The sequence below is a fragment of the Lithobates pipiens genome, unplaced genomic scaffold, assembly GCF_037356315.1.
Source record: "Lithobates pipiens isolate NorthernLeopardFrog02 unplaced genomic scaffold, aLitPip1_a1.2 Scaffold_27, whole genome shotgun sequence".
NCBI classification, from domain to species: Eukaryota; Metazoa; Chordata; class Amphibia; order Anura; family Ranidae; genus Lithobates; species Lithobates pipiens.
This window is the reverse complement of record NW_027507788.1, coordinates 3,231,382-3,251,059: the sequence shown is the minus strand read 5'-3', so window position 1 is coordinate 3,251,059 and position 19,678 is coordinate 3,231,382. Positions and strand designations below refer to the sequence as shown.

At 46.5% G+C, this 19,678-nt stretch overlaps 1 protein-coding gene across 1 annotated transcript in view; it reads right to left on the bottom strand.

Annotated features, from left to right (window-relative positions):
- The window catches only part of UBR4 (ubiquitin protein ligase E3 component n-recognin 4), a 120,025-nt gene that overhangs the window by 30,114 nt on the left and 70,233 nt on the right, over positions 1–19,678 (bottom strand). The window contains 24 exon segments of the mRNA XM_077456305.1: positions 187–314; positions 816–900; positions 1,077–1,167; positions 1,257–1,600; positions 1,821–1,949; positions 2,034–2,159; positions 3,519–3,657; positions 3,759–3,998; positions 4,643–4,836; positions 6,066–6,153; positions 6,602–6,687; positions 7,388–7,532; positions 9,541–9,709; positions 9,800–10,015; positions 11,738–11,816; positions 11,895–12,122; positions 13,724–13,873; positions 14,692–14,901; positions 15,937–16,053; positions 16,143–16,250; positions 16,340–16,436; positions 17,270–17,438; positions 18,811–18,948; positions 19,209–19,313. Of these exon segments, the coding sequence (XP_077312431.1) occupies positions 187–314; positions 816–900; positions 1,077–1,167; positions 1,257–1,600; positions 1,821–1,949; positions 2,034–2,159; positions 3,519–3,657; positions 3,759–3,998; positions 4,643–4,836; positions 6,066–6,153; positions 6,602–6,687; positions 7,388–7,532; positions 9,541–9,709; positions 9,800–10,015; positions 11,738–11,816; positions 11,895–12,122; positions 13,724–13,873; positions 14,692–14,901; positions 15,937–16,053; positions 16,143–16,250; positions 16,340–16,436; positions 17,270–17,438; positions 18,811–18,948; positions 19,209–19,313 (3,581 nt within the window).

Sequence of the window (19,678 nt, the reverse complement as noted above, 5' to 3'; positions counted from 1 at the left end):
GACTCTTTCTGTGCTGCCCCCCCCCCCCCCCTGGAAAGTGCTGCCGTAGGCCTGGGCCTTGTCGGCCTAGGCCAGGATACAGCATTGCCCGAATAGATAAAATATTATCGTTGTAAGGGATAAATGCACAATGGTCCGTATACAAGGGATGCAGGTAGACATCTTGGGTGTATAAAGGATTTTTACCTTATTCTTCTTGCTAGTTGGTGTTGCTGGTTTAATAAGCTTTTGCAGGATCCTTAGACACATTAAAGTGATATTCTCCACCACCACTGGAGTCTTAATGTTCACGGCCATCAGGAAGAGACTGAGAGCTGCAGCAAAAGAAAGAGAAGGCTCAGACACCTTTGTATAACACATATTAACATTAAATGTGAAAATAAATGAACCTATTGCTATGCCCTGCATTGCAAAAGCACAGGATTCACCTTGGTGAAGGAATCGATTACCTATATAGCAGCACTGCATTAAATGTGGTGCCATTAGCAGGGGTTTGTTCTATGTACTACACACATCCCACACCCACCCAACAACCTCATCAAATCATTCCCTGCATCTATTACCTTTTGTACCACCACCGCCTCCCTTTAGAATGTAAGCTCCATGAGCCGTGCCCTCCTGTACCTTTTGTATTGAACTGTACTGCAATTCTGCTGCCCCCCCTCTACATTGTAAAGCTCTGCATAAACTATTGGTACTATATAAATTGTGAAAAATAATAATAACGTACTAGATGAGCAATACTCCCATATTACAAATATTAACCCGGCACATAGGGGGCTTCCCTTCATCATTGTATTGGGATGTACACTCACCACAACGAAGACGGAGCTCCCAGCAGCTGTCCTCCTTGGAGATGGAGTCCGTAAGGAGCAGCATCTCGTATTGCAGACTGCTGGCCTGGAACACAAGTATTCGGATCAATGAAAACTAATACTTGTGTATACAAGTATTTACATCAGTTCAATTCTTTATAAGTATTAGTCTGCCAACACTTTTTAATTAGGTAAGAGTATAGCGCTGGATCAAACACTCACGGCCGATAAATTTAAAGAGGGGGAAAAGTCCATTCTTACCAGGTCTGGATTGGCCCAGTGTCCTTTAAGGGCCGTCGACACTTTCCCAATGATCAAATCATTCATCTGCTGAGTGGCTTCTGGATTGTCCCTTTAGGGTGAAAGCACAAGAGTAAGGCAATGGCTTACATCATCATGACATCAAAATATCTAGGAGGCCCTAGGGGAGCATGAGCTTACCTGGTGAGGAGGCACATAACCTGGCGCACCTCATCTCGCATGGCTGCCGGGCCGCGGCGGAGATTGTAGTCAAACAGTTCCCGGATGAGGCCCTGGGATACCAGGATGTGGCGTATGGTGCTATTGGTGGCCAAGGCGCGGAGAAGAGTGATGCAGTGCTCGGTAACAGCGGAAGCACAGCCGTAACACTTGGTGGAGGAGGTGTGACCGCAGCTGAGAACAGACAAGGCTCTGTATTGGCTGGCGGTGAACGTAGGCTGCACTGTGGTGCGCGAGGACCTGGTAGCGGCTTCTCTCTGTTGCAAATCATATTCCAAAAGCTCCTTCCGGGAGGCAAAGACTTTCTGAGAAGCAAAAATAACACACAGGCATCAGATTGGGCTATAAAAGCTTCCCCCCCCCCCTTTATTTTTTGGGGGGGGGGGATAAATGACAACTTTTTTTATATAGATTAATGAATCCGCTCTTAGGTGTAGGCTAGGCTGCAGCCTCCCCTATGGAGCCCCAAGGAGGACAACTCTTTTTAGTTCATGGTATCTCAATGCTTTTCCACGTTCGTATTACCTGTATGATTTTGGAAAGCTCATCAAACGAGTTCTTGCAGTCCCCACAGTACTCCTGCGCCAGCTGCAGGATATAACGATTGACGCTGGCAGAGGTGGAGCTGATCCCTCCGGCGTTGGCTGAATCATCCTGAGAGACAGAGTGCAAATCAAGACAAATCTCCTGGGAAGCCAAAGTACTGCCATACACGTGGTCAGCCAGTAGGAAACCTACCTGCGGCTTCTCAGGAGCCGCTTCATTGACTTTACACAGAAGATTCTCCAGCTGCGGTCGGTGGCCCATCAGCTGATGATAGACGCGGTCAGCTTTGTCCAGCAGAGTGTTAATGTTTGTCACAGCCTAATAAGCGAAAAAATTTAGTTAATCTTAAAGGGTTTGTAAAGGTAAATTTATTCTTTTTAAATAACAAACATGTCTCTGTGCAATAAAATCGCACAGAGCAGTAAGGGAACCTCTTCTTTTCGGGGCCCCCGCCAGTGCTCCTGTTCCCTTCCCCTCTGTTCAGTGCCCCCATGAGAAGCCGCTTCCCATGGGGGCACGGACCCGAGTCCCTCTGCTGCATTCATTGGCACAGAGGGACTCAGGCAAGCCCCCCTGCAACGTTGGTCACTGGCTTTGATTGACAGTACTGGGAGCCAATGGCTCCCCGTGCCCCAGCGAGAGTGAGGGGAGAAATGATCTGCCGTCACGCACGCCGATGGATCAAAAGTGGTCTCAGGTAAGTAAAGGGAGACTGAGGGGGCAATGCTGACACCTTTTTACCTTACTGCAAGGAATGCATTAAGGTTAAAAAAAAAAAAAAAAAGGTTGGACTTTACAACCTCCTTAACCCTTTCCTATTGGATGCAAGCATACATGTGGCAGCACAGAGTTGGACCTTATTCTGTGCTATCATGTTTTGTATACATCTTATACTGGCAGAGTGATCAATAGCTTGCACACATCGCGGTGACTTTGTCACCAATACTGGCAGCCAATACCAGTATCTAAGCCCTTTGGCATCATACATCTTTTAGATTTTTTTTTTTTTTTAATCTTATTTCTGGCAAAGGGAGGGGCAAAACTGGGGTGTGCTGCATGTTAAACTGACAAGAACATACTGATAGGTAAAAGAGCAGAGGGATGACCTCATCAGTCTGTTGCTGCTCCATGACTGTTCAATCAGCTAGTTGGGGGTGGGGAGAAGACATCATTGTCATTTTTCTACAGTCTATAGCTCTAAATCTTTAAAAGAGAAAGTGGTGTCATTTGTCTGGCTGTGCAGCAGAGCTGAGCAAATCTCTGAAATGGTTCAATGAAAAATACAAATCTTTTGGAAGACAAAACTGGCCCGTAAGCATTTTATCTGTGTATTCAGAGTTGAAAATGTTTTTATTGGTAATAAGAACAGCGTAACAATTGCATGACCGATATATCAAATAGGAAAAGAAGGCCTGCAGCCGTGCTTGTGCCATAACTCAATAATAGACACAGGGAACTGCAAATGATATCAAACAATACAAGCAATTATCTGTGTATTTAACTTCTGCCTGGATTAGGCTTTAATTTTAGCAGCCAATAAGCAAAATTCCACTCTAGATTTTCAAATCCGCTCTCAATAATTAGAAGATGAAGGAGCCTATTTTCCTCGCTACTGAGCAGACAACAGAGCAAAGAGAATCTAACTGCAATTCAAGGGCCAGTGAAAGAAGGACTGACCTTTTTCCGATCCTCCTCATTTTCAATGGGGTCTACAGCACAGCAGGGCCGTGCGTACAACATGAAGTCGAAACGGGCGTACTTGCAGAAGCCGCAAGCGTTGCACAAAAATGGATCTTTTTCATCGTAGTTAATGGATCTAAAAAAAAAAAAAAAAAAGGAGAGGCAGACTGTAAACATTTGTACAAAGAGCAGCAGAAGACACAGCAAGAGTTCCATGGTGGCAGGCTGGGCACTGACCTGCACTTGTGGCATTGGTACACATTCTCTCCACAGTTTCCACAGACGCCGGGATTGGCTGGCACTGAAGCACTACAACGTGGGCACTGCAGAGTCTCCGATGACGCCTGGTAGTTCTCATAGAAATCTGCAAACTCGATCATCAAGTTGGAGGCAACAATAGGGAGCGGAAGGTCAATCTTCACCTCTGTCTGTCCGGGAGTCAGCTGAATCTTCTTAGCTTTGTGCCAGCGAGCAGGCCTGCCAGGGTGAAGGAAGACAGGATCAATTTACTAAGCAATTCCTTTTGTAGAAACCAGAACAGGCAAAAAGCTGGGGAGGCTCGCATTAGAATCCCTACTTGCTCCAAAAGGCCCCACACCTCATTTACTCCATTCAACAAGCATCAGGGACCCTGCTCCACCCTCGCCACCAGCAGGAGGACCCTGGCTCCACCCTCGCCACCCCCAGGAGGCCCCTGGCTCCACCCTCGCCACCTCGCTCATCACAGAATGCATCACTCTATGCACCCTGTCCCCTCCACTCTTTTTCATTATGGTGGCCATAGACCGTTTGAATCTCGGCCAGCTCGGCAGGGACCGGCTAAAAATCGAACCATGAATGAGCAAAGCTGAATGTACCCAATCACTGTGCTCTCCTTGCGGGGACGGCTCCCCCAGACTGGAGAGCATGAGGGATTCTCCCATCAACACTGACTGTGTTAATGGGGAAATCGAGCAGGTTGCAGGAAAGAAAAACGCTCTGTCCATGGCCGGCTTTACAACAAGTATGGTCTTTGCAAAAGTCGCCACCCTGTTCAGAACGTCTACAATCATACTGCCCTTTAACACTATACCACAGACTTTCCCCCATCACACAAAACAAAATGCTTTTAGAAGTCTCACTTGTTCTTGAGCTCCACGATTGCTTGGACAGTCCGGTTGTTGTAATACAAGTTGATAGTTCGTACCATCTTGGTGCGTTTTAAGTCTCCGATCTTCACAGTCACTTTGCTGATAGTGTGGCTGCCTATGAGTTTGACCACTTGCTGTGTGGTTGTATAGCGGGTGTCCACTTTAATGGAGGACAGCTTGATGTTCTGTTCAGATATAAAACAGGACGTTTACTCAATTTCCCCAAAAAGTCAGCACACACCCAAACAGACATGTCAGCTTTGGAGTGATGCACAGGATACATATTCCCAGATCTGCCAGCTTTTTATGCATGAATTAGGACCTTGGGGTGTCTGTCACAAGGGGCCCTCTGGTATCCATACATATTTAGAATATAAGAATTAGGACTGATCCCTGAAACCAAACGCTACAAATTTTAGATATAAAAGCCACAGATTCAAGTAGTGTTCATTTATCAGTATACATAGTCTATTAATGCAAGCTGTTTAGGTACATGAATGCGACTTGATATTGCAGTTTATTGGCTTATTGCATTGCCCAGTACAGCAGCACTGGGAGAGGGTTGGGGGGGGGGGGGGGAGACTAGGAGTCAATCAAGTGTGTTGAATGAAAATGTTCTAACAAGGAACTGACGACAGAGCAGAAGGAGTGCTGTGGGTGGAAAAAGGACACCTCAATATTTCTCATTAGAAATGTGTGTCATCTACCTGGCAGAGCTGTGTAAATCTGTCAGGGCTGGGCTCAGCCCTTCCTTCTCTGAGCTGGCCACTCAGCTGTTGGCTAATTGCCAGCTCCCATCTCTTCACAGTTACTCAGCTGTTTACGATAGCCTGCTCATCAGTCCTGCCTATTTAAGCCATCCAGTGGTTCTATGCCTTTGCCTTGGTTAACATCACAGAGACTATCTCCTGCAATCCCGTTCAAGACTTTCTTTACAGACATCCCTTCTGGCTCCGGATCCTGCTTGCTGTTCCACTACATGGATCCCGGACTTCTGGCTTGGCTGACTTACCGTTCCGGTTACTGAACTTTGGCTATGTTTGTTCTTTTTACATTTATTATAAAAAAAAAAGTGTGATTTAACTGTGCTTCTGTCTCGGCCTTATTTTATGGTTTCTGACAAAATCTCAGAAATAGATGACCAGAAATACAAATCCTTTGGTCCCCCATTTATGCACTGTACATGGTTTATTTAGTTGTTTGACACGGAGTTCAGTTTAACTGAAATTTCCCACAAAATGTGAAAAATTAAAAAAAAAACTATGATGACCTGTCTGCAATTTTCACCATCCCCAACAATTACTTGTTCATTAGAAACCCTGCACAGTAAATCTTGCACGTGATTGGTTGTTTCTTTCTTCTAACACACATATAAAAAGAGGATCAGGTTAGCGACGGTATAGATTATACTTACACAAAAGGGAACCTCGGGATTGTTACAAACAAGACACGGGTCACTTTCCAGGTAATATCCATCAAACTCCACCAAGCCAGAGAGGGTGCTGAAAGGTAAAAAGGACCAATGAATTGCCAAATGGACACAAAGACCAACCTTTATCACAAACCCCCCTGCTGTGCAGGTTCAGAGAGTCAAGCTCCACACACATGGGCAGAATGGCGGGTTACATCAGGCGGTTCAATAAAAAACATCTGATATTCAGACCATGTGTATGGGAGCAAGTCCCGTTTCTGCTGGACAAGCATCCTGGAAAATCAGCAGCCGACCGGCTCCCAATCAGCGCTCTTAGCCAAAAGTGTGCTGACCGTAGTGTTCCAGTGGGGGAAGGCGTCTCCCTGTCAGAAAACAATAGCTCAGAGGGGGAGATGGCTGTACTAACATTGGATTGTTAGTACAGTGGCTCCAACTGGAGATGAGTTTTTTTTTTTGTGTTCAACCCAGCGAAAAAAAATCTCCGCGTGTACCGGGCTTAGAAACTAAGCATTGCTTACTTGTATATATTGGAGTTGGGGTGGTTGGTTAGGATGTGGTTCTGGGTTCGGAGAATCTCGACGGCCTTTTGAGAATATTCCTTAAACTGCATAAAAAAAAAGAAAGGAAATCCATATTAAGCGTTTCCACTTCTTTACATAGTGAATGCCAAACATCCTTAAATAAACAGAGATAAACCAACATGGAGTGGGACTTAGAAGGCATTCCAACAAGCACTTAAATAGCTGAATACAAGAATGTTATTTAAAACCTATTGTAAAAACACATGCAAAACCATATTAGGTTGCAGCATAAGCAAATCAAATGGTGATAAAAATATTTGGGTACAATATTCTCATATTACAACAAGTTTCGAGAGGACTCTTTACAAGGGAGAGGAGAAGGAGAGAGTCTGCGCAAGCTGAAAGGTGGACAAAAATACCATTATTTACAATCAAGTTGTTACAAATAAATGTATTTTTATAATGGCATTTTTACCTTCTTTTCAGTTTGCATTCCTCCCTTGAAGAAGGGAGGAATCTTGAAACGCATTGGAGTATGAGAATATTGTACCCAGATATTTTAATCACCATTTACTTGTGCAGCAACCTATATGGTTTTTAATCTATTTTACGAAGGGGTTTCAAATACATTTTTTTATTTTATTCCGCTATTTAGTAGTTGGTTGGAATGCCTTGAAAGTCTCAGTCCATATTGGTTTATCTATCTGCAGGAAATAATAAAGGGTCTCAGACTGTACATTTAATGACATGGATACTCAGAGGACTCCCAGTAAATGCTCTCACCTTCTTCTCTGTCTGCGGTGTCTTCAGTGAGAAATATCCGAGGAGATCAACAAACTGGGCAGCTTTGCGTCCGTAGGCTGGAAGCTCCGGCCAAATGGACCACATCAAGTCCAGGAGAAGCTCCTGTTGCGCCTTGTTGGAATTTCTGGGGAACAAAAAATAAAAAAATACAGTAAAAGCTACTTCACTTTTATTTTTTTTTTTTTTGGGGGGAGTTTTAGGTTGGTTGGGGTTTTGTTTGATTTTATTTTTTTTATGTTATTGTAGCGCTGGCTCCCGACAAGCAGGCGCTATGGTTTTTTTGAAAAGTTAAGTTGCCTGAAGCCACAGTTGGGCTTCGGGTCCAATTCTCAAAATTTCTGGTTTCAGTGCTAGTCCAGCTGGGTTGCGCTGGATTCTCCTTGGCCGCGGGTGTCGCTGTCACCACCAGCAAGAGTAGAAACTCAGTTTAGCTGGGTGCATTGAATGCCACTATCCTCTTAGAACCAGCCCAGTGGGAGTGTTTTCCTGCTGTGCATTCCGGGGGGCGGTATTAAAAAGGTACCGACGCCACGTTGGCGGAGGTCTTTTTTTCTGTCCGTTTGGTTCTGGTGGTCCTCCTGACCCAGACCCATGGCCCTCCTGGCCTGGGGTGCAGAACCATGCTTCCTTAGTCTCGGGGCCGGCTGGCCCGAGGCGATGGAACTGCAGGGACAGGCCCAACTGAATTTCGGGGCCTACTGTTCCAAGGGTGGTCCGATGCCATCTCATCTGAAGGGAAAGGCCCAGCAACTGAAGAACCCCAGGGGAGGAAGCTTTCAGGAGAAGGTTGTGCGCAAGGCCGGTTTCTCTGGAGGCTTAGTTGAAGGACGCAACCTGGATCAAAACTCATATGGTATCGCCGGGTCGGCTGAGAGATACTGATACCGTATGTCAGTTCTTTTAAATTTATTCACATCCATCAGTAATGCTCAATTGTAACTTACAAGTCTGTGGCAGAGACTTTGTCGAGCACCCCACCGGCTGCTAGGCCTAGTGAAAGAGGTCTATCCGGGGGGGTTGTTAAACCCAGTTGTGAAACGGTTTCTATTCTCTGGATTTTCTCAAATGCAATCTAAATGCCTGAACTCACTCCTAACCCTCTACCCTTTATTGGGAGACTTTAGCTTTGTTCTAAATAAATAACCCAAAAGAGGATTCAGTGTCAGTTTCCACATTCTTTGGGCCGTCTACCGGGGGAACCCCAAGACAGAGAAGCAAATGAGTGAGGTAACGGTAAGCCCAAATAAAACCAGCAGCTCCTTCGGGGGTCAGTGCTACATTATTGTTTGGATGAGGTGGGGATGGTGGGTTCTAAATATTGTATAGAAGGGTTTATTAGATAAACGATATAATTGAGAAAAGTGATTTAAAGCGGGAGTCCGCGTTTTTTTTATTTTTTTTAAAAGCCAGCAGCTACAAATACTGCAGCTGCTGACTTTTAAAATAGTGACACTTACCCGCCCAGCGCGCCCGCGATGTCGGCACCCGAAGCCGATCTCTCGATCGTCTCTCGGGTGCTGCCGCCGCCATCTTGGGTATGGGAATCAGGAAGTGGAGCCTTTCGGCTTCATTTCCCGGTTCCCTACTGCGCATGCGCGAGTCACGCTGCGCAATAAGGATAGTCCCCGCTGTCTCTGGGATCAGTGTGTTTCCCTGCAGGCAGCGGGGGACTTTCGGAAAGGGGCATAGATTCTGCGGAAAGGGGCGTGCCTTCTGCAGAATCTATGCCGGAAGTGGGTGCAGATACCTGTACTGTACAGGTACCTGCACCCCCCTCCCCCCTGGAAGGTGCCAATTGTGGTGCCGGAGGGGGGGGGGGGGGATTCCAATGAGCGGAAGGTCCACTTTGGGGTGGACCTCCACTTTAAGGTAGAAGAGCAAAGATAAAAGTGTATATATACAGTCTACTCTAATTGTTTTCTTTGTGTTTACATCTTTTTGTACAGTATTGTATGGATAAAAATAGAAAATTTAATTATAAACGGAAAAAAAAAAGAAAAAAAAAAAAAAAGAAGCTACTTCACTTTATAAAAGTGACTGGAAGGAGCTGAAACAACAAGCATTCACCTACTCAATATATCACAAGATAAAACGGATAATCTCTGAACTGGACCAATATGAAGCTTACTAACCTGTAGATATGCAAGGCTAAGCAATGAGCCTGCCAGCGTACAGACGACGCGTTTGACTCGAGGAGGAAGCAGCGGAGGAACTGAATCAATGTCTCTTTATCAGCAAATTTATTTAGCTGATTAACAAGAGCGGTGCACAGCTGCTCCTCCTGGCTGTTCGAGCCCTCGCCTGAAAAGACATAAAAGTTTCTTGAGACTGGGTGAAATGTCAGCAATTTCCCCCCCTCCCCTCATGTGTAGTAACCTCCACAAGACCTACCTTCCTTATCCTTCTCCTTTTCCTCTTTCTTACTCTTCTTGGTTGAAGACTTGGTCTGTGATCCAGGCTGTCCAGAGGATGGAGCACTTGAAGAAGAAGATGAAGCTGCGGAGGAGACTTTGCTGCCACACAGGGCACAGGACAGGAGCTGCAGCAGCACCGGAGACACGCCTTCATCTACCAAGAAGCTGACTTGGAGCAGGAAGTAAAGTACGGCTGATGGGGAAACAACCAGCAAGATTAAATTAACAATTCAGATCAGCAGAAAATTAAAAGTAGAACACTAAGGGAAAAACATTAGTTTTAGAGCGGAGGGGGATTAGAACACCTGTCAGGTTTTTATTGCTGTCTGTGCCCCCCCCCCCCCATTAAGGAGATTCACCTGCTCTAGTTGTCCCGTTTACCATCATCATTGAAAGTGAAAGAAAAACACACATTTTGGGTTGGCCTCAGAAAAGTAGTAGAAGGAAAATCTTCCAATGGGGGCACTAGTTCTGGTGACCTGGGGGGGGTCCACAAGGGATTCCCTTAAAGTCATTGCAAAGGTCTAGTTTTTTTCCCCCTATTAAAATAACAAACATGTTATACTTGCCCGCTCTGTGCAGTGGAACTGCAAAGAGCAGCTCGAATCCTCCTTTTCACGGGTCCCTAGTCAGTGCTTCTGGCCCCTCCCTCTTGTCGAGTGCGCCCCCCCCCCCCCTCCTCATTGGCTGACTGAGTTTGATAGACAGCAGCAGGAGCCAAATGGTGCCACTGCTGTGTCTCAGCCAATCAGGAGGGAGAGTCCCAGACAACCAAGGCATTTGTGGACATTGTGGAAAGATAGGGGGGCTCAAGTATTAGGGGGGCTGCTGCTACAAATACTGCAGCTGCTGACTTGTAAAATAAGAACATTTACCTGTCCAGGGTGACCGCGATGTTATCACCCGAAGCAAATCTATCCCTCGGCTGTCGGGTGCCGCTCCGCCACCCACAGTGAGGAAATCAGGAAGTGGAGTCTTGCCACTGTAGCCTTGAGACCCGTGTGTCTCACAGGAGACAGCGGTGGGGGGTGAGGGTTAGAACGGGAAGTGGGGTAGATACCCGCGGGTGGCTCGGTATCTATGCCTGGAAGTGGGAGCAAAATACCTGTATTAGACAGGTATCTGCTGCCCCCTCTGACAGGGGTTAAAAACCTTCTCTTGCTCGATCAAAGTAAAAACAAAAAAAAATAAAAAAAGTTGCGTCTATAATTCTACTTTAATGTGTCTTTCACAGATGTCTAAAAGGTGGCCATAGATGGATTGAAATTTGGCCTGTTCAGCAAGGACCTGTTAACTTTCCATCTATGTGTGGACACTGCTGCTTAAAAGAACACAACCTATTGATCGACTTCTGTTGAACAGACCAGTTGAGGGGGAAAAAAAAGCCGCTTGATCAATGGCTGCAGCACTGATCTGTGTACTCTGAAAAGGAGTCTACTCTTGCTGTCAGAATACAATAGTGCAGCAGGGAAGATTCTCCCATCCACTTCAATTGTGTGGATGGGGGAATAAATCGGTTCAGTTTTTTTCCCCTTCAGCCACCTGGCTGAAAAACAAAACAAAAAAACAAAGCTGTGTATGAACAGCTTTAAGGGAATGCAGAAGGAACAGGATTTGACAGATTTCTTGATTTTGCAATTAACATTAAAGAATTTTCCCATCAGTAACAGGTGAAAAGTAGGGGGGGTTAGTGTGAGCTGATCTACTAAGCAACTTCACTGCTGGGAGGGGGGAGCCGTGTGATATATACAAAAATCACTGGGTAGAAAAGACAATTCAAGTCCCTGTATTTAAATCCTGCATTTTGTGATTAGACTGGAGTTCTCTATATCATCTCAGCTGACCTGTTCCACATTTAAGTGATGAGTTCCCCCCCCCCCCCCCCCCGATTAAACCCAAGACTTGAGGGACTTACAGTCATCTTTGATGCAGAATTTCTGCCAGTTCACGGTTCTCTGGGATGCAATTTCAGCGCAGGCTTTGAGATGTTCCATCTGAAACAAAGTGTTTTGTTAATATACCAGAGTCCCCACTAAATGACAATCTTTAACCATTTCCCGACCATCTCTTACCAGGTTAATCAGAGTGTCATATTGCAGCGCAGATCCAGAGCTCGCTGTCACCACCCCGGCACGCAGGAAGATGCCATGCTCCTCCAATAACTTTTTGATGCCACGGACATGGGAATCCAAGGTGTGCAGATCTCGCAGCTGGCGATACTTATCTTTTGAGCCGCAGATAAACAATAGGAGCTTCCGAACTTGGCGGCGAACAAACGGGGTCTGCTGAATCATTAGATACTGTGGAAAGCAAGGCCATGAACAATAAGCATAGAGTATATGCTACACTGACAGAGACACTGCCCATTGGCATATCCTGCAGTATATACTGACCAACACCTTACCCTCAAAACACTGGCCACCATCATACCCCTCTGCACTCACAGTGCTCACCGTCATACCCCTCTGCACTCACACAGTGCTCACCGTCATACCCCTCTGCACTCACACCGTGCTCACCGTCATACCCCTCTGCACTCACACCGTGCTCACCGTCATACCCCTCTGCACTCACACCGTGCTCACCGTCATATCCCTCTGCACTCACACCCTGCTCACCGTCATACCCCTCTGCACTCACACCCTGCTCACCGTCATACCCCTCTGCACTCACACCGTGCTCACCGTCATACCCCTCTGCACTCACACCCTGCTCACCGTCATACCCCTCTGCACTCACACCGTGCTCACCGTCATACCCCTCTGCACTCACACCGTGCTCACCGTCATACCCCTCTGCACTCACACCGTGCTCACCGTCATACCCCTCTGCACTCACACCGTGCTCACCGTCATACCCCTCTGCACTCACACCGTGCTCACCGTCATACCCCTCTGCACTCACACCGTGCTCACCGTCATACCCCTCTGCACTCACACCGTGCTCACCGTCATACCCCTCTGCACTCACACCGTGCTCACCGTCATACCCCTCTGCACTCACACCGTGCTCACCGTCATACCCCTCTGCACTCACACCGTGCTCACCGTCATACCCCTCTGCACTCACACCCTGCTCACCGTCATACCCCTCTGCACTCACACCCTGCTCACCGTCATACCCCTCTGCACTCACACCCTGCTCACCGTCATACCCCTCTGCACTCACACAGTGCTCACCGTCATACCCCTCTGCACTCACACAGTGCTCACCATCATACCCTCTGCACTCACACAGTGCTCACCATCATACCCTCTGCACTCACACAGTGCTCACCATCATACCCTCTGCACTCACACAGTGCTCACCATCATACCCTCTGCACTCACACAGTGCTCACCATCATACCCTCTGCACTCACACAGTGCTCACCATCATACCCTCTGCACTCACTCCTGTGGACAATGAATGTCGTTATACCCACCACTCTCCTCTTCTACACATAGAAAAAAAAAAAGTTAAAATTTCCTCTTTTACTACAAAAATTGTACATGTAGTTTCTACTACTTGTTGACTCTTCTGCATATCAACACTTATTCAGCATTGTTTTTTTGTTTGTTTTTTTAATCTCCAACATTACCCCTTTTGGAATGGGCACACGTTTCCTAGAGGCCAATAAAGCAGATTTAAACACCCCCTATCCTTTTTCAGCCAAGGAAGCTGCCATCTTGCTCTTGGTTTGATCTGCAACTGCCATGGTGCTGCACATGTGATCAGTTATGACAGCAGCCATTTGATTGTTTGACAGTTTGGTTGAGAGCACAAGCAAAAATGTGACAGTTGGCATTCCTGGCATGCCGGGAATACAACAGTTTTTATTAAACCATTAAATTGATGGGTTTAGTCCCGCTTTAAGTGTAAACATCAACTACATTTTTTATAACCGGTCTCTCTTACAGACCTCAGACAGGAAGTAGAACCAGGAATGGTCAAAGACAGGTGGTGGGATTCGGGAGTTTGTGTCTGCAATCTTCTTTATCTGATAAGGCAGACGGAGAACCATCTCAGTGAGTAGCTGTGTGTAGGCCTGGAAAACATCTGCCGCGTGGCCCTAGACCAGGAACAAGAACAAAATGCATTAAAATGTGTTCATTCGGTATGACTGAGCGGACAAACACCAAACGAGGACAAAAGCCTGGTAACATAACTTCTGCAGTACGTGGACCGAAAACTGAGGAGACCTGATCTATCAAAGGGGTACTGGACTGCGGGTCTTATGGTCACCAGGTATTTATAACTAGAAGGAAGTTTTATATGAGACAAAGCCGAATTCCAGGAATTCAGCCACTCTGCTGAAAAAGTGAAGGCACACTAGGAGTCAAGTCCAAGGAGCTGCATGACATCTCCTGCTTTTAACTCTGTTAGACAGGTTTATTACTCTGCCATACTTGGGGCTGAGAGAGAAGAGAAAGAAACCACAGCTATGTCAACCCCTCCCCTCCGCCGCCCTGTCAGAATGGAGATCTGCCTCGTTTACCGCGATTGAAGGTGGCCGGCAGTCATAGAATCTGCCGGACCCACAGACGGGCGGTCCCCCACTTTATCTAATGCATGGATCGATGTATAGGTACTGTGCAGCCGGACTGCCCTGCTGCAGTATATAGGCGATCCGGAAGTGGTTAAAAAAAAAAAAAAAAAAAAAGGAGCCAAATTCATGGAATTCAGCTTTAAACTAAGCAGTTGCCCTCAATTGTGATGCCCTATGATTGTTTTTTTAAGCCTACAGTTTTACTATATTTGGATTCACCTTATGTCTAGTGAAACATGGACAAAAAAAAAAATAAAAAAAAAAAAATTGACTTGTCTGTTGCAAACAAAACATAACATAATTTATGACAGCGAGGTTCTATGAAATCTCCTTGTACTTACCTTAACGTACTGCCGGAGGAAGAACGGACTCATGTCAGGTGGGGACGATGTGGTGTGAGGTTTCAGGAGTTGGCTGGAGGCCACAGGCTCCTCATCACTCTGCTGACTCTTCCAGTAATCCAGCAGAGACTTGAGAACGTGGAGGCAGTAATCCACAGCGCCAGAGCTGAGTAAGGCAGTGGCAGTGGCACTGGAGATCAGAGAGGACGACTGTGGGCACAAAGCAGAGGGGGACATACGGTGTGAACACAAATAGATCAAGAAGCTTCAAATTTTCTTCTATCAACTGTCAACTTACCTGTTACTTGTGAGGGAACAATTTAGAGAAGTCCCAACCCCACGCCATGACCAGGCCATTTTTTTTTTGCTATACGCACATTTTAACTTTCAATTGTGCAGTCATGCAACTGTGTACACAAACAAAATTTGTATACCTTTTTCCCCACAAATAGCACTTTCTTTTGGTGGTATTTGATCACCACTGCATTTGTTTTGTTTTTTCCCCCCCTTAATAAAAAAATAAAAACTTTTTTTTCTGCTACAAAACAAAAAAAAAAAAGTCTTTATAACATTTAGGACAGTATGAATTCTGCTACATATTTTTGATTAAAAAAAATCCCAATAAGCGTATACTGAATTTTTATTGTTTTTATACTAGCAATGGCAGCAATCCCTTTGCAGGGAAACAAAATCCAGCACAATCCCAATGTCAGGCAGAGCAGTGCATTATGTCGCCTGACAATGCAGTGAATAAAAAGAAAGGGACCTTGCGGTGCCCTGAATCGTACACCACACTGCCCCCCTAGCCAGCTGGCAACGCAGAGCTGCCGGTAGCGTTGAATCGCTCCAGCTGCTCAGCGATTTAGCTTAGACCAATGTGTGAATTCACCTTAAAAAGTCCCTCATATCATGTCCCGGCGCCGCCATTCACCAAGGGAAACAGGCAGTGGAGCCTTGCGGCTTCACTGCCCGTTTCCTACTGTGCATGCACGAGTCATGCGGTGCTTTGTGAATGGGGCTCGCTGTGTTCTGGTACACACACACAGTTCACAGCACGCCCCATTTCCCAGAAGACAACACGAGGAGGAGAGAAGACTGAAGATCACAGTAGAGTAGGAAAAGGCAGATTAGGAAGACTGCCTAGCAACAGGGGTTAAATTATTTTTTTTATTATTTTAAGAATATTAATGCTTTTTTTTTTTTTTTTTAAGGGTGGCCCTCCACTTTAAACAAAACTTTGCTCACCTCACAGATGGAAGATTTGGAGCCGGATTTAGTTCTAGACATGAAGACGCTAAGCAGCCTCATGACCACGAGATGGACCTCGTTCAGAGGGGTACGTTCGTTCTTTCTGGAGACATCCTGGGATGGAGAGTGGGAAGTGTGACTGCACCGTTCATTCAAATCAATTTCAAATCAACTTGGGATTTCAGTCATTACTTCTTTGTTACCTTTTTGTCCAATCCAAGCTCAGCGATGAGTTGGGACAGCAGGTTATCCAGCGCCCCTTTATCCTTCTCATCTTCCCCATCCAAATCAGCAGTCAGCATTAGCACCACCTGGGGGGAACAGTGAAAATTTTTTAATTGTGGAAATGCACCCTGTACAAGGCAAGCTGCTGACAGGACAACCAACGGGCCCTCCTTACCTGCATGTATGGGATGGCGCGGACACCACCTACATTCCGCAGGCTGGACATGGATTGAAGAAGACGTTCTAGAAGCATGAGACGCACCATGTGAAGTCTAAAAATTGGGAGGTAAAAGTTGATACAAGTGACTAATCCGAGTTTTTTTTCCTGAAAGAAAACATGGGGGGGGGGGCGCTCTAGGTGTGTATTTAGTTTAACCGCTTAAAAGGGGTTGTAAACCCTCAAGTTTTTAAACCTTAATGCAGCCTATGCATTAAAGGTGAAAAAACTTCTGACACTGACCCCCCCCCCAGCCCCCATTTTACTCACCTGAGCCCGTTCATTCCCTCGGCGGAGACGCGATGTCCCGGCTCTTGGTTGGATAGATTGATAGCAGCACAGCCATTGGCTCCTGCTGCTGTCAATCAAACAGCAGCCTGGGGACCTGGCTTTTCCGAGCTGAGGTTTATGAACGCTTACAGGTCTTGTCCCTCCCCTAACCTGTGACTGGACAGTGAAGGAAGCTGCAGATAGTGGCGCTCCTCTCTAGGTCACGCTGCTCTGTCCCATTAGCACATCCCTTGTAAGCATACAAGCAGTTTAGCACACCCCAATTAAATGATTAATGAATACAAAACTGTACCAATTTGTGTTCTTTATATCTGCCTGGAGTTCAGATTTAACCACTGCCTTTTATCACCCACCTCCAGGATCTACAGCAGGGATATGCAATTAGCGGACCCTCAAGCTGTTGAAAAACTACAATTCTCATTATGCCTCTGGGTATCATGCTTGTGGCTCTCAGAGTCTTGCTATGCCTCATGGGACTTGTAGTTCTGCAACAGCTGGAGTTCCGCTAATTGTGCAGATCCCTGTTCTACAGAGTTGCCTGCTATGGAGCTGCCTTTAAAAATCTAAATATGGCGACAGTGTGAGGAGTTTACAGACCTGCTGCTGGTGTGAACATCGCCTTCATTCTCTCCCTCTCCTTCCGAACCTTCTCCTTCATGCTGTCCAGTTGTGGTGCTGATTGCTCCGGTGCTGGAACTGATGCTGCCTGGCCCTGTAGGATGACCTTCTACTGTGGTGTCCCCGTAGGCACTGCTCCGCCCTGAGACTAAAAAGACAGACAACAAGCTCAGTAATGTCTGTGCCAGGAGATCTTCTCTGTACAGTAATCACATATAGACACACAACAAATGGACAACACAGTGAGCCTACCTACACTATAAACATACTTCTCCAGGATTGCAGACCAGAGACCACTGCAGACACAATGGCTTCTGGGGCTGAGACAAATTAAATCCCGTTTTACGTGGGGTGGATCCGCTTTGCTCAGCGGGGGATCTGTCTGCTGATCAGGTGCAGAGTGGGCACATGACAGGCTCATGCCCGCCCAGTTTATACCCCCTCTGCTCGATGGGCGAACCCACTGCCCATTTACACCTGACTGCCTTTCATTGCGATCTGGCCTAGCTGGAGTGGGGATGGATCCCCTTTGTTTTTTTGTTTTTTGTGTTTTTTAGTGGACCGGATTAGCGGTAAGTGGATGAAAACAGACCCGCAGCTCCAAAGAGGTGAATGGAGGGTCAGATCAGGTCTGCCTGATAAAAACGACAAGTGGACTCGATCAGACCGATCACGTGAAAGGGGCCTAAAGCTACATGAAGTGGCAGCTCACAATGTCCTTTAAGAGTTGCTTCATATTACAGCAAGACTTCACAGCACAGAGGCAGCCTACCAGACTACAATCACAATTCCTTATTAGAATGCTTGTTCCGGGTCAGTAAACGTATTGAAGCCAAAGGCTCACCATGACGTCCAGACAGCCAACAGTGGCAGGGCTTTAAAGTGGTTGCAACCAAACATTTTATTTAAAGAAATGTGCAAAGTATAAGGTTTCCTGGGATTGCACAGTAGGTTGGATGTGCCTTTTAAAGGCCCGTACACATGGTCGGACTTTTTGACAACAAACATGCAAATTAGCTGTTTTGGAGCAACATCCGACTGTGTGTACGCTCCATCGGACAAACTTTTTCTGTTTTCATCGGACTTTTGTTGGCTGTGCGAACGGACAAACTTTCTGGCAACAAAAGTCCGATGGAGCAAAGTCCGACCATGTGTATGCAAAAGCATCGGACTTTTGTACAAGGTACAAACACGCCATGCTCAGAACCAATGCAAAAGATCAGACTACAATACAGAAGTTGACCAAAGGTGGCGCTGGAGTCATTGAACGTCCTCTTTTGAAGTGGCGTCAGTACGTTGTGACGTCACTACGTTCGTGTTTGTTGTCAAAAAGTCAGATCGTGTGTATGCAATACAAACTTGTGGACCACGCCCTTTGCACAAAAGTCCACGGGAAAGTTTGTACAAAGTCCGATCGTGTGTATGGGGCTTTAGACTGCTATGTATAAACGACCCTTTGATGCTGACAAAAACAATCAATCTTTCTCTGCGCTCTAAACCCCAAAACGTGACAGACGTACCACTATGCTCACCAGCCACCGAGTCCACGGCACTGCCCCCGCTCTCCGAACCCACGCTGCCTCCGTGGTCTGCTGGGGAGGTGCGCAGAGTGGAGCCATCGGTTGCGGCCGTGCTTCCTTCATCGTCTGAGGCTGGAGCTATAAGCATGAGGAGAGCTGTTACAGGTAAAAACACAGTCTCTGACTACCGAGCCAGCAAAACACAAACACCCCACCCCGACAAAGCAGCGGTGTTAAAAAGCAAAAGAAAAAAAAAAAAAAAAGTGGACACGCAGACCCCCAGCCAAAAGCTTCTGGCCCTGACATTTATCAGCACACACGCACACACACAGCCAATGCTTCCCATGCTGTTAAGATGACAGAAGCACCAAAGAAATCAGGGGGGGTTCCTCAGTTACCTGATGCCGTAGTGTCGGACAAGGTTCCGGCATCTAAGGATGAAGAGCTGGGGGCCTGTCCGGACAGTCCCAAACTCTGGAGCCCCAGAGCACTGCTGCTGCTCCCTAGGAGACAATGGTTGAGTTATATGCCATGAAATGAGCCATACAAAACCAAAGCATGAGAATTTTCCAGATGGAATAAAGGAAGTCTTAGTTCTGGTGCGGAATAATCCAATGCTGATTGCATAAAATGTTCAAACAAGCCTGACAAGGTCTCGTGCGTTAATAGGAATGCAAGGGAGCCCCTTACATTGCTGGAAGAGTCATGCCACCAAAACCCGATAATGGTGGTGGAGATAGGACACCTAACTGTTACATCTCCGTGTTGAGATCCATTCTCTTGCACTCTCAGGTTTTGGTCACCTACTGCGGCCATTAAAAAGGTCCCACTGCCTTTGTGAGATTTTGTGTTCGACTATGGAGAAAAC